Raw genomic sequence first — 15,349 nt, 5'->3', positions numbered from 1 at the left:
GACTGTGTGGAGTTTGCACGTTCTCCCCGTGTCTGCGTGGGTTTCCTCCGGGTGCTCCGGTTTCCTCCCACAGTCCAAAGATGTGCAGGGCCAGGTGAATTGGCTATACTAAATTGCCCGTAGTGTTAGGTAAGGGGTAAATGTAGGGGTAGGGGTATGGGTGGGTGTCGGTGGGGCGGTGTGGACTTGTTGGACCGAAGGGCCTGTTTCCACACTGTAAGTAATCTAATCTAATCATAAATGCAATGTACAACTGTGGCCACCATATTATAAAAAATGATACAGAGCACTGGGTGAATGCAAGAAGGATTTACAAGTATACTATCAGGAATGTGATGTTATATCTTCAGGAAAAAACATTTCTGGGTTTCTTTTCTCTCAAGAAAAGTGACCAAATGAATGTTCTCAAGATTATGAAAGCATTTGAATAGCATAGATGCAGAATAGGTGTTTCCACTCTGGGAACAAGCAAAGTTAGAAGCCACCTATATAAAATAACCGTCAAGATATAAAATAGAGGATGGATTCCTCACAGAGGGTGGTGAGAATAGGGAATCAGCTACCATGGAGCATGGTTGAGGCAAGCAGTGAAATTGCGTTTAAATTGAGGTTAGACAAGTTTATGAGGGAAAAGGGAGAAGACTTGAAAAGAACATAAACTGGCTCTTTCTTTGCTTACATGATGTAATTTTATATAAGATTTCATTAAACAAACCTGGAAATAAGGATCAGTAAGAGTGACCATGTAGCTATCAGACAGTCACAGAAGTGGTTCACTAATGATTAGATTAGATTTTCTACAGTATGGAAACAGGCCCTTCAGCCCAACAAGTCCATACTGACCCTCCGAAGAGCAACCCACCCAGACCCATTCCCCTACCCCACATTTACCCCTGACTAATGCACCTGACACTATGGGCAATTTAGCATGGCCAATTCACCTAACCTGCACATCTTTGGACTGTGGGAGGAAACCGGAGCACCCGGAGAAAGCCCACGCAGGCATGGGGAGATTGTCTGTGTGGAGTTTGCACAGTCACCAATACGGGAAGTGAATCCAGGTCCCTGGTGCTGTAAGGCAGCAGTGCTGATCACTGAGCCACTGTACCTCCTCATGTCCTTTAGGGAAGGAAAGCTGTGACCTAGTCTATAGGTGGCTCCAATTCTACACACTAACATGGTTAACTTTTAACAGTCCCTTGTAGTGACAGTTGAGTTACAAAGCTGGTCCCTTTTTTCTAAAAGCTGTTTCTTTTCTCAAGGATACTGTGTTTTTTGTTTATTTCAGAGGAGTCATAAAACTCTCCGGGCTCTGAGTGGCTAGTTTGGTACAGAAATGAAAAAGGATTTCGAGAGGCCTTTTTTTTTTAGATTAGATTAGATTAGATTATTTTGTTTAAATGTAAACAGATGAGACTTCAGGCCAAAGTGGTCATGCTTTAGAAGTGACCCCTACAATGAAAGGGGAGTGCCAGTCCAGAACTAGTTAGGAGTTCAGCTGTGTGGAAACAGACTCTCTCTCTCCTTCTGCCCTTCTAACTTCAACCTATAAGCATTGGTTCCATTTTTACTGTGTTTTAAGAGGGTTTGCTTATTGGAGCTGCTGTGTATATTCAGAACGGTATAATAAAGTCTAGTTTGGATAGACTGAGTTCTGTAGGGGTTCTTTATTCTGTTCTTTATGTTTCATTGTGCAATTTTGTGAATAAAGTTTTGTCTGTTTTAAAACCTGGCAGTGAACCTAGCTAACGTATTCTGGGTAATTTTCACTGTACACTTACCGAAACAAATTGCAAAGTTATGGCCTGGGCCGCCTGCTTAAGAATGTTTTGTGTGGTCTGGCCTCGTCCATAACAGACTGGGGGCTCATTTGGGATTTAAACAGCGAGTGGTCGGTGCTAGTGTCTTTATTTTGGGTGTTGGTTTGGTTGGGTAGACAAAGCTTGGGATAGAAATGACTCTTCCAGCTGCCAAAAGCTTTCTGGAAGTGGATGCGGTGATTTTGGAAGTTTTACAAAAGGTGAATAAGACCAAACTGCAGGAATTAGCAGACCAGCTGGGATTGGACCTGCTTGCTTCTGTGAGGAAAGGAGAGATAATTACAGCAGTAGCTCAGCATTTAAACTTGCTGGATACACCATCAGAATCTTAAGGATACTGTAGAGATGGCTTGTAAATGAAGCAGCTTGAGTTAAAGGTGAGAGATAAGGAAAAGGACAGCAGAAATGATTCAGTTTGAGTTACGATTAAAAGCAGAAGTGAGGGAAAAAGAGAGAGCAGCAGAAGAGAAAGAAAAGAGAGAGCTTTTGAACTTCAAAAACTGACACTTAAAAAGGGAAGTCAGCTTAAAAGGCTGGAGATAAAAGCTGAAGGTAACTTTAGTGAGGAAGTAGTGCAAACTCATGTGGAAGAGCAGAGAGTTAAAACGACAAGGTTAGCAGCTGAAGTGGCTGATGATTATGAGCTGGTCCATAAAAGATCGTTTTACTTCCAGAATCAACTACAATCAATGAGAGATAGAAATTGGAGCGAAGAGTAATCCTCAGGTGGAAAGGGAAAGGTGGATCTCAGAGAAGATCATAGGGATAACTTACCACAGGGTAAAAAAGAAACCCTTGAGGGGGAGAAAGAAGTTATGAAGCTCCAGTATTTTCACTGTAATAGAGTGGGTCACATGAAATCAGTGTTGGTGGGCCAGGAGAAAGCCAGATGTAGGAAAACCGGACAAGCCTGGGAGTTCTGTTGGACAAGTAACAAAAAGCACAAGGGAAGTTAGACGACTGCCTCAGAGAGTACAAGATGATCAGAGGTTGATTAAGGAGGAGGTGCCAGATCTGCTTAAAAAATGTACATGCAAGGGTAAGGTTTATTTACATAGGCCAGGAGTAGCAGGTAAAGTGGTTACAATATTAAGGGACACAGGACCCTCTCAGTCTGTAATGCTGAAGGATGAGGAGATATGTACTCCTGAGAGACTATCGCCAGAAAAAGTACTGGTAACAGGAATTCATGGAGATACAAAAAGTGCTCAATTATGTATAGTAAGGCTAGAGAGTCCAGAGAAGGGTGGGGAATTTGTGGTAGGGGTATTGGACAAACTCTCAGATGCAGGAATACAATTTGTCCCTGCAAATGATATAGCTAACTCACAGGAGGCATGCTGCCTATTCTAGTTGAAAAGCCAGTGGAGACACAGGCAACTGAAGAAATGAAGGATGTTTATCCAGGAATTTTCCCAGATTGTGTGATCACAAGATCACAGAGGCACAGGTTGAAGCTGGAGACATCAAAAGGCACAGATAAGGAAGCTGACATTGCTTTATCTGAGTTTTTTTTTATCAAGTAAGTGGGACAGTGCAGGAGCAACTAGGTAAACATCTTTAGCTTTGCTACACATATTGAGTTACAGCAGAAAGATGAGAATTTAAAACAGTTATATCAAATGGCATATACAGAGGACAGTGAATACATCACTGTGTGTTATTACTTAACAAATGGTGTCTTAATGAGGAAATGGAGACCATCACATATTCAAGCAGATGGGAAATGGGCAGAGATTCATCAAATTGTTTTGCCAGTAAGGTATAGAAAGGAGGTGCTGCAAGTGGGGCATGAGCTACCACTTGGAGGTAATTTAGAGGTGAAGATCACAGGCTAAAATACAAAGACATTTTTACTGGCCTGGACTACACACGATGTAGTTGAACTGTCATACATGTCAGCTAATCGGAAAACCACAGGCAGTAATAAAACTTGCATCTTTAAAATCTATTCTAGCATTTGAGGAACGTTTTACAAGAGTTTTGATTGATTGCATAGGTCCCCTACCTCAAACAAAAAAGTGGGAATAAGTATTTATTAACAATAATAGATGTGTCGGCTAGATTTCCAGAGGCAATCCCATTACCAACATCACAGCTAAAAGTGTTGTAGGAAAATTACTTAATTTTTTTTACAAGATACTGACTACCAGTAGAGATAAAGTCAGATCAAGGATCAACTTCACATCCAAACTATTCAAGGAGGTTATGGGTAACCTGGGAATAAAGCAATTCAACTCTACTGTGTACCATCCAGAAATGCAGGGAGCGCTAGTGGGAGGGCATCAAACACTAAAGACCATGTTGAGGGCTTATAGTCCGGATTATCCAGATGACTGGGATAAGGAAGTTCTGTTTGTACTTTTTACAATCAGAGATGCACCAAATGAATTGACCAAATTTAGTCCATTTGAATTAATTTTTGGGCATGAAGTAAAAGCACTGTTAAACTTGATTAAGGAAAAACTAATAAGTCAGAATTCAGAGACCATTCATTTGGACTATGTGTCAAATTTTAGAGAATGATTAAATAGAGCTGGAGAGTTAGCTAGACAGCATTTAAAAGTATCGCAGCATACAATAAAACAGGAAGCGGATAAGAAATCACAAATTTGCAATTTTGCCATTGGAAATAAGGTATTGGTGTTACTTCTAGTAACAAGTAAGCCTTTAAAAGCCAGGTTTAGTGGACCTTATCAAATTGAGTGAGGTGAACTACTTGATAAGGACTCCACACAGGAGAAATGTCACAGTGTCTCATGTGAATATGCTCAAAAGGTATTTTGATAGGGAAGAGGAAGAGGATTTCCGCTTCCCCGGTCCCCAACGCCTCATCTTCACCATGGACATCCAGTCCCTCAAGAGGAGAAGGTGTTAATGATTACAGCACAGAAGGAAAAATCAAGTTCAGAGGGTTCTAAATTGGACATTCCTCAAATCAAATTGGACAATGAGGAAGTTGTCAAAAAATGGAATAAAGTATTGAGTTACCTTCCACAAGAAAATCAAAATGACCTGAAAGAGTTATTACTATCATATGGGAAGATATGCAGATATAAAGTGGGAAATATTAACCTAATTGTGCACGATGTAGATATAGGAGATGCTGTTCCGATTAAGCAACATCCTTACAGGTATAACTATCTAAAGTTGGCACGGGTTCAGAAGGAGATACAGCGCATGCTCTGATATGGTACAAACAAAGTGAGTTACAGTGACTGGAGCTCACCCATAGTCATGGTGCCAAAGCCAGATGGTACCCAACAGTTATGTGTAGACTATCGCAAAGTCAACGCCATGACAAAGACTGATACATATCCAATTCCACAGTTGGAGGACTGTGTCAAAAAAATGGGACAGGCAAGTTACATTTCTAAGTTGGACTTGCTCAGAGGCTACTGACACGCATCTGTGTCAGAGAGAGCAAAGGCAATTTTGGCTTTCGTAACGCCAAATGGACTATATCAGTTTAAAGTCATGTCGTTTGGTATGAAAAACACTCCAGCCACATTTCAGAGACTAACTAATAAGGGAATTACTGATTTACCCAATTGTGTGGTATACATTGATGACCTGGTGGTTTTTAGTCACTCATGGAACAGCATTTATCGGACTTGGTCGATGGACTTCGGAAGGCAGGTTTGGTGGTAAACCTAGCTAAAAGTGAATTTGCCAAAGGCCAAGACACCTTCCTGGGCCATGTTATTGGACATGGACAAATGGGCCCACGGAATGCGAAATCAAAAATAATTGGGGAATTTACCACACCGTCGACGAGAAAAAGCAGTATTACAGTTCCTGGGATTGAGTAGATTTTACCAAAAGTTTGTGCCGAACTTTAGCAGTGTGGCTGCTCCACTCACCGAATTGTTAAAAGAGGGCAAAAGGTTTCAGTGGACAGCGGACCTTCAAAAGGCATTTGACAGTCTAAAAACTGTGTTAGCCACTGTCCCAGTATTAGCCACATCGGATTACATGAAGCCTTTCAGGGTGGCTATCAAAGCCAGTGACATGGGTGTCAGTGCAGTGCTCCTGCAGAAGGATGATGAGGAGATAGAAAGACCCATTGGGATTTTCCCAGGAAGTTGAACGCTCATCAACAGGAAATATTGAACGGCAGAGAAAGAGACTTTGAGCTTGGTGTTGGCATTACAACATTTCAGTGCTTATATTTCCAGCAATGCATCTGTGACAATCATATACACTGATCATAACCCATTGACACTTGCAGAAAAATTTTAAGGACAAACTATTTAGGTAGAGCTTGTTGTTGCAGCCAATCATTTTGACAATTGTGCATGTAAAGATACGGGGCGTTCGGTGGCAGGTGCATCACAGTCTGAAATTGCACGTGATTGTACATGTTTGTATGTGTATAGTTAGTATAGCGTATATGTGTGTTTTAGACTACTAACCAGTTTGTTTCTGAAGAGTTTTAAAAATGAAGCCATCTTTTGATATTGATGGTTCATTTTCTTTAAGGGCAGAGGTGTCACAAAGCTGGTCCCTTTTTTTCTAAAAGCTGTTCCTTTTCTCACGAATACTATGTTCTCGGTTTTTCTCAGAGGCGTCATAAAACTCTCCTGGCTCCATGGTGGCTAGTTTGGTACAGAGGTGAGAAAGGATTTTGAGACACCTTTTGTTTAAATGTAAACAGATGAGACTGCAGGCCAAAGTGATCATGTTTTAGAAGTGACCTCTACAATGAAAGGGGAGTGGTCTGCTCTCTAGCTGGGCAGTTCAGTCCAGAACTAGTTAGGAGTTCAGCTGTGTGGAAACAGGCTCTCTCTCTCTCCTTCTGCCCTTCTAACTTCAACCTATAAGCATTTGTTTCATTTTTTTACTCTTTTTTAGAGGGGGGTTGCTTATTGGGACTGTCATGTACATTCAGAACAGCATAATTAAGTCGAGTTTGGATTGACTGGGTTCTATAGGGGCTATTTATTCTGTGCTTTGTGTTTCATTATGTAACTTTGTGATTTAATTTTTGTCTGTTTTGAAACCTGGTAGTCAACCTAGCTAACTTACTCTGGGTAATTTTCACAGTACACTTACCGAAACAAATTGCAAAGTTATGGCCTGGGCTGCCTGCTTAAGAATGTTTTGGGTGATCTGGCCTCGTCCATAACAATTGTCAGCACTCAAAGCCATTAGGGGGTTAGCAAAGGAGATTAATGGTCCATACAGTTATTACAGTTTACCAGTCTGCAAACTGTAGAATAAATGGCATGAACAAAGAGATTTTAGGTGATAGTTAAAAATCACACAATACCAAGTTATAGACCAACAGGTTTATTTGGAAGCACCTGATAAAGAAGCAGCACTTCAACAGTTAGTGCTTCCAAATAAGCCTGTTGACTATAATCTGGTGTTGTGTGATTTTTAATTTTAGGACATAATACTGTTGATTAAATAGGGCCCCCCCAAGTATTGCTGCAGTTTGATTATGGGGTCATGTCAGGCATCTGATAGATTTGTATGTTATAGTGTGCCTTACGTTATAGGTGTTATGTCTGGTTATGGCATGTCTTATGTTACCAGCTGGTTTAGTTACAATATGTCTGATGTTAGTAGCTGACTGTGTATCTTGTACCTACTTCCACTTTCTGAGTGCACCAAATCATTTACTTCTCCAGCAGAGATTGTCAGCTGGCCACTTCTTTTTAATCTCTGCTACATTGTTGGGATGCAATTCTTAGGAAATGGCTGAAATCCTCAAGGGAAGGTAGGGAGTACTAATACACTCTTTACTAATACACTAACTGCCTATAAAATATTGTTTCTGGTGAGGGGGAGGGATGGGGCGATGATTATTGAGGCTACTTAATTTCGTAGCACTGCAGAGCCACGACAACAGAATGGGCGTTTCATTGTTGGATATCTTGTCTTGGGCTTGGCTGGACTTAGCAAGGAAATAGGTAAAGTTTTTAACATGTGGTGATATTGAAAGCAAACCAGTTAGATAGGCTGTTTCAATTATATGAAATGGGAGGATAGGATCATGACCATAAGTTCTATTGTTACTGCGTTGGGCAGGGCAGTTCAGGGGTACTGCAGATAGCTGTGGTGTCCTTTCGATGTTCAAGCTTAAGTCTGCCAATCCAGCAGGGGCCATGGGTTGAAAACATGCTCTCTATGGCCAAGATACACTGGGATGGAATTTCAAAGTGGTTTTGTGAACAAAAAGTCTGGAGGTACTCATTGCCTTCATTTGTCTTTCCAAAATGCAGCACCTCACATTTACCTAAATTAAACTCCATTAGCCACTCCTAAATGATAAAAGAGCGGGGACTGAATTCCAGAAAATGTTGTTCCATTCACAGCACATCTGGATAATTTTGACCCCCCTCATCCTTTCCGTTCTCACACTATTTGGATTTTAGTTTATTTCCATCCTGAAACATCTACAACCAAGGGAAAATGAACACACCTCTCCCTGTCCCAGTAAGAAAGTGGTAACTTCTACAAAAAGACATAACAGTGAAGGCAGTTTAAAACATGGAAACATAACATTAACATTTGAGTTTTTCCATTTAAATAACAAAGAACAAAGAAAGTTTACAACCCAGGAACAGGCCCTTCGGCCCTCCAAGCCTGAGCCGATCCAAATGTACTGTCTAAGCCTGTCAGTCAATTCCTAAGCATCTGTATCCCTCTGCTCCCCACCTACTTATGCATCTGTCCAGACACATCTTAAATGAATCTATCGTGCCTGCCTCTACCACCTCTGCTGGCAACGCATTCCAAACGCCCACCACCCTCTGTGTGAAGTACTTGCCACGTGTATTCCCCCTTAAACTTTCCACCTCTCACCTTGAAAGCATGACCTCTCGTTATTGAATCGTTCAACCTGGGAAAAAGCTTGTCTCTATTATTAGGGTAATGTCAGGGTGCAGTTCTTCACGTGCATCCCAAAGTGAATTGAAATAGAAAGCTTTTGAGGCAATGGGAAATGATGAAAGGAGAGGGGAGGGGGGTGGTCACCTGAAATTTTCGAAACTAAGACTGAAAGCATTTTGCTCCGGATTACAGAATCACGGCAGATAACTGGAATCGAGATTCAAATCGACCATAATCTAACTGAATGACGAAACAGGCTAGAGGGGCTGAATGACTGACTTCTGTTCTTATTTTAACACTCCCATGATTAATAGCTCACAGTCCAAACATGATGATTACCTGGTTGGTTGAATCAGCCAACCAATTGCACATAATATCCATCTCTTACAGCTTGCTGCAAGTTATCCACTGATCCATAATTTTCAACATTGTTTAAAATTCTGACGTACCATCTTCAGTAAATTCTCTCTGTTACCTTCCCTCCCACAGCCCTGCCAACATTAAAAAACTACATATCTAACATGTGAAAAGGAACAGGAACATAAAATGGCTACTCACCATACTGGCAACGAGGACCTTGGAAACCCTGTGGGCAGTGGCACAACTGTGACATTCCCTCAATACACTTGCCACCATTAAAGCATACACCATAACTGCAAATGGCTGTAGGTCAGAGAGAGATAGAGAGAGAGAGACCTCCCATTAATCACAAAAGGCAAATGTGAACAGCACCCACTTGGCTTAAACTCGATGAAAGCAGGCTGGTTTCTGTAAACTATTTTTCTTTTATCATTTACCTGTAACAATTACTCCATTTGGGTCATAAATTCACAATCAACGTCAGTTTGTGGTGCGGTATCTAACCCTAATTTCACCTGCTTCAGTTTGCTTCCCTGTATTCTTGACTGACCTCGGTATTTGAGCTTACTGTTTTCCTAAATCACAAGTGCCCAGTCGAGAGAACTCTCTCACCCCCTTTTAACTCCACTGCGAGTTCTGCTAGTCTCCTTTCTTGTCATATTCCTATTAATACCTTGTCCAGTTTTCCCCCTTTAAACACCTGTCAGTTCAGATTTGAGGCTGAAAATAGTTTGCTGCTACCTCAGGTGAACATGTTGCTATGGCTTATTGTAAATAAGCCAACTGCAAAATCAGACAAACTGCAGTTACCATTTCAGTTTTTTTTCAAAAGACTTACTGAATAACTTGGGTGAAGGACCAAAATTCACCAAGACCCTCAAGTGTAAAAGGTCTTAAGTGAGAGAGGTCAAGGCCCCCACCAGAGCGAATGGTTAAACGCCCCCCACATCATGCAACATGAGAGTGAAGGTTCAACGCCACAGTTCAAGACATTATCAAGGTTGCAAAGAATAGAAGAAGATGAACTAAAATTACTGAGCAGCTCCTTATGGAAAGTTGAGACATTCCTAAGGGAGGAGGGAGTTAGAGGGGTTTATTAATGAGTTATTCGCCCAGTGGTGGCTAAACATAATTCTTCTGGAATTTGCTTAATTACCAGAGGGAAATGAGACGAGTTTCTGAGAATTTTTCTTCGAATTGGTCACAATTTTTTAACCTTTATTTTGTCTTCCTCAGAAGTTTGCATTGGCTGGAATTGTGGAAGGCAGTCGCAGGAGGTAAAAATATCTTCTAAGGAACTTTTTATTAACTTTGTTTGGCAATAACAACAACTTATATTTGTATAGCAATTTTAACATAACAAGACATCCTAAAGTGCTTCATGGGAGTATTATAAAGCAAAATATGACATTTTGTTAATGTTCAGTTAAGAGGATTCCAGTCAAATAATCTTTTATCTAATAAGAAAAGGCAATCAAACCGTTAGCTCAGCCTTGTAAAAGCACAGTTTATGGAGTCATTCTTGTTAAAAAAAAAGTCCAGCTACTTGAATGAGGTAATACATTGAAACATATGGTGGATTCTTAAACGCCAGAGTGAAAGAGGTACAGAGCGAGTTGTGTTATAATGGGTTCTTCAGAATTTGACAAGTCTTGGGCCAGCTGATTCCACTGAGTTCAAAACATATGACGCAGTGAATTCTCTGGCAATTCATTCTACCACATATTCAGGATATGAAAAATTATTATTAATAGAAGCTGTCATTGTATATAGTAGTTATTGATAATAATAGAATAATTCCTGTGAAAGCCTGTAAATAATGGAATAAGAAACTCATCAGTATCCGTATCATTCCCTAACAATCTTAGAGATAATGTTAACATGGAGACAGTCAGCAATTGTTCTTCATAAATCTGTTCTCACCTACCAGTTGAGTGCACCAAGCTTAACATTAAAAAGCTAACAGACTAAAATATAGAGAATTTTGAGAAGATTTGTAAATCAACTAGCCACAAAATTACATGACCCACTCTCACTAATATCCTTACCTACGGATTCTTCCAAAATACTCCAGGTGCAAGAGGTGGCCCATATACGCTGGTACAAACTGCCCTGGATCTGGTGCAAAAAAACAGCCAAGGAAAGGCTACAAGAAAAAGAACAGGCCTACTCCCCAGACTTAGAAGGGAACAAGTGTGGTGATTGCAATGAGGTCAACCAGATGTACCTCTTAGAATATGAGTTTCCTGATTGAGGCTGTTAACCTGGACTAATCAGGGAGCCCTGGCTGACAGGTGAAAACAGGAGTATCAGGCTTCCTGTTCAGTCTGAGAGTTGGCTCTGAGGGAGCTTGATCTGTCTCAAGTACAATGCACGTGTAAATAAAGGGTGACCTTGGTGACAGGATACTGGCCTTTGTGGAGTTACTTTAGGTATGATCTGAAATGCAATGTCTGAAAGGGTGACAAAAGGGGTGGCACGGTGGCTCAGTGGTTAGCACTGCTACCTCATAGCTCCAGGAACCCGGGTTCAATTCCCGCCTTGGGTGACTGTCTGTGTGGCGTTTACACATTCTCCTCGTGTACACTTGGGTTTCCTCCCACAATCCAAAAATGTGCTGGTCAGGTGAATTGGCTGTGCTAAATTGGCCATAGTGTTAGGTGCATTATTCAGGGATAAATATAGGGTAGGGGATAGGTCTTCAGAGGGTCAGTCTGGGCTTGTTGGGCCGAAGGGCCTGTTTCCATACAGTAAGGAATCTAATCTAAGGAGACTCTATCAACAAGCAAATAGGAACTCAAATGGTATGTTAGCCTCAATTGCAAGATGATTTGAGTTCAGCAGCAAAGAAGTCTTACTTTAGTTGTGTAGAACACTGGATTATTGTGTGCAGTTGTCCATTGTCTAAGGAAGGATATATACTTGCCATAAAGAATACAAAGGAAGTTCACCAGGCTGATTGCTGGCATGGTTTTACTGGTCTATGAGGAGAAGTTGAGAGGACTAGACCTATAATCTCTGGAATTTAGAATAAGGAGAAGTGATCTTATAGAAACTTCCAAAACTCAAAAGGGATAGACAGAGGAGTTGCAGAGGTTGACATTGTCTCAGAATTAAACCTGGGCCAGATTCATTTAGGATATCTGGATCAGTTGGACCAAAGGGTCTGTTTCCATGCTATACAACTCTGTGACTCTATAAAGGCAAGCTAGTTAAGATTGAGATGAAGAGGAACCTCTTCACTCAGAGTGTGGTGAATCTTTGGAATTCTCTACTCTAGAGTGCTGTGGAAGCTCAGTTCAAGACAGAGATTGACAGATTTGCAGTGACTAATGCCATTAAGGGATATGGGAATAGTGTGGTAATGTGGCATCGATGTAGATGATCAGCCATGATCTAGAATGGCAGAGTAAGTTTGAGGGGTTGAATGGCCTACTCCTGCTCCTATATTCCTAAAATAAATTTCAAAATGCAACTGGATGTATAAATAGGAGGAGATACTGGTGTAATGGGAATGTAATTGGATGTAACATTGGTCTTGTCAGCAACACCTACATTCCACGGAGAAATACAAACAAGGTAAACTATGCAGGAGTGTAGGGAAAGAAAAGAATGCAATGGGATTAATTTGCAAGCTCTTCCAAAGTCTTGGTAAGGCATGATGGGCCAAATGGCCTTTCCAATTGTTGAATATGTAGAACAAGTGTACTTACAAGCATGGCTGAACAAGAGAGAACGCCAGACTTGCCATTTTAATGTTGGAGGTTTAAGACAGGAGAAAGGGATCACTTATTAAATGACAACTTTAGTGTTACTACTATTCTACCTATTGGCCATTGTAGGAAAAAATGAATAATTTCAAAATAGAAATGTTTCCAATTACAGTTCAATCTGCTCTGGCCAAAATATCTCTCGGTCATATCAAAGACAGCTCATATTTTTCTCACTTCAGACCCCCCGTGCCCTCACCACATTCATCCAATTAAATCACTGTCAATAAATCACTTGGTGCAATTTTGGCTATTTTTAGCTGCTGACCTTCTCCGTCTCCATACAACAATGTCAATCCCTTAACTGTGTTTGGCACAGTTTCTGGAGACTTGGTTTCCAATAAAGCATACAATTTCCATTGAAATAGCAACACAAAGCAGGCTGAAACTGTCAAAAGCTACTGCAAAATCTCTGGCTTCAGAGTCAATCCAGAACCAGAGGTCACAGACAAAAAGATATAGGCTAAACCACTTTGGACCGAGATGAAGATAAATTTCTTCACCCAGACAGTGGTGAACCCTGTGGAATTCATAACCACAAAAAGCAGTCAAGGTCAAAACACTGAATAATTTAAAGAAAAATATAGTACTTGGGGCTAAAGGGATCGAAGGATAGAGGGGAAATGTGGGATCAGAGTACTGAGTTAGATGATCAGCCATGATTATAATAAATGGTGGGGCTGGCTCAAAGGGCCAAATGGATCATTTGTGTTCCTAATTTCTGTTTCAATATTTTAAAAACAAGACGATTATTACAGCATTTCTACAATAAAATAGAAATTAAGCTCCACTTTGAATTGCAGTTGGTCTTAAAAGTTCATACCTCTGGACTAGAGCAGCATTACTGTTCAGCAGTCATTCCAAGGTCACATGTGGGTTAGACACATACTAAAACTTCCACTAAATTGTCCCATCAAACTTTCCTAGCATAGGTTAAATAAAGCTTAAGCATACTCTATTCTGGCCCATCAAACATTTCCTTGCAGAAGTACAAGCAATGATGAAGAGTCATCCAGACTCGAACCTTTAGCTGACTCTCTCTCCATGGATGCTGCCTGACCTGCTGTGATGTCTAGCATTTTTGCTTTCAATACAGATTCCAGCATCGACAGTAATTTGCTCCTTCTTTGCAGAAGTACAGCCTGGAATGGGTTCCTGGAATTGGATAGAATAAAGCTCGTTTGTACACTAACCATGAATTACTTCCAAGACACATACAGAAGTAGTTATAGGTAATGATTATTTACACTGCCCCAGTCTGGTTCCAATTGTAGCACCCTTACTCCTTCACAAGCAAAGATCATTGAACTTGGACCATGGCCTTCACAGTCTGTACTGATTTCAATCTGTTAAACTTCACTAATATTTTTAGCCTGTTCTCTAATACCAGTAGAAGAGCAATGGGTCATTTTATGACCTTGAGATTCAAGCAGTTGAGGTCCCTGCTGGCAGCACAGAATTGGAAAGCTAGTCCAAATTGTGTCATGTTAATAGTGCAACTGGGTGTCTAGAAAAGTAGCAAGAAACTCATGATCAATCATTGCCCTGCTACACAGAATTGGAGATTGCAAAGACATTTCAATGCACAAGACACATTGCTTAATGACATAGCAGTCATATTGTGGAGTAGTGAATCTGAAGCAGATGGTGGCAACTGAGCTTCTGATTCCACATTTCCCCACTATCCTTTGATTCCCTTTAGGCCCAAAGGAGAAAGAAATCAACTTTTAAACTACATATTGAGGTCGCCTATTTGCCTTGCATTTTTCAACTGCACAGGTATATTGCTTAGATTTATCATACACCTTGTACACGGTGGGATATTACTACACACACAAATAGATACACAATCATACATGTAAATGCAACACTTGTACAAACACATGTGCCCACTTGTAAATACATGCAGATGCACAAAAGCATAAAACACAAACAGTCCCATCAAAACCTTCACACAAGTGTGTAACATATGGCCATGCATATAGCCAAACAGCACTTAGATACATTAAAAAGTAAATTAGACTTCTATATCTTCGAGTATGGAAAACTGGGGCATTTGAAATATTGAAAAAATTCCACAGGGGGGGTAGAGAGAAACAATTTCCTTCAAAGAAGGATAGAACACACAAATACAGATGTAAAATCAGAGCTAAGCCATCCTGGAGAAAAGTCATAAAGCATCTTCATATAAAGGTTAATAAAACTGTGAAATCTTTCCTCTAAAAGTGTGAATGCTGGGACAATCAAAGCTTTCAAAACTGGAATAGATGGCATTTTGTTGAGTGAGTGCATGCAGGGAAATGGACGAAAATTGGGTAAATACAGTTAAGTAAAAATCAACAAGAAATTAATTGAATGGTGGTTTAGGCTTAAGGAATTGAACAGGCACCTCCTGTTCCTATGTTTATTGTATCTGTGCAGCCCATAGTCTGAGAAAGCCCCGAACGTAAGATGGTGCCAACAGAGCTCAAGCTGACTGGGTCACTGAGCTGAAAAGTTTTGGAAAATGAAACTGTGCCTCATCATAGGTCACACCAGAAATTACGTCTTGACAAAAAT

The 15,349-nt window shown here is 40.6% G+C and overlaps 1 protein-coding gene across 2 annotated transcripts in view; it reads right to left on the bottom strand.

The window, feature by feature from the left end:
• Window positions 1-15,349, bottom strand: part of LOC122540385 (multiple epidermal growth factor-like domains protein 6) — a 430,729-nt gene that overhangs the window by 352,212 nt on the left and 63,168 nt on the right. For both annotated transcript variants that reach the window (XM_043676046.1, XM_043676049.1), the window contains exon 4: window positions 9,219-9,323. In XM_043676046.1, coding sequence (XP_043531981.1) covers window positions 9,219-9,323 — 105 coding nt within the window. The remainder of the gene's footprint in view (window positions 1-9,218; window positions 9,324-15,349) is intronic.

The sequence above is a fragment of the Chiloscyllium plagiosum genome, chromosome 34 (assembly GCF_004010195.1).
Source record: "Chiloscyllium plagiosum isolate BGI_BamShark_2017 chromosome 34, ASM401019v2, whole genome shotgun sequence".
NCBI classification, from domain to species: domain Eukaryota; kingdom Metazoa; phylum Chordata; class Chondrichthyes; order Orectolobiformes; family Hemiscylliidae; genus Chiloscyllium; species Chiloscyllium plagiosum.
The sequence above is the reverse complement of the archived record's forward strand: the minus strand, read 5'-3'. Positions and strand labels throughout refer to the sequence as shown.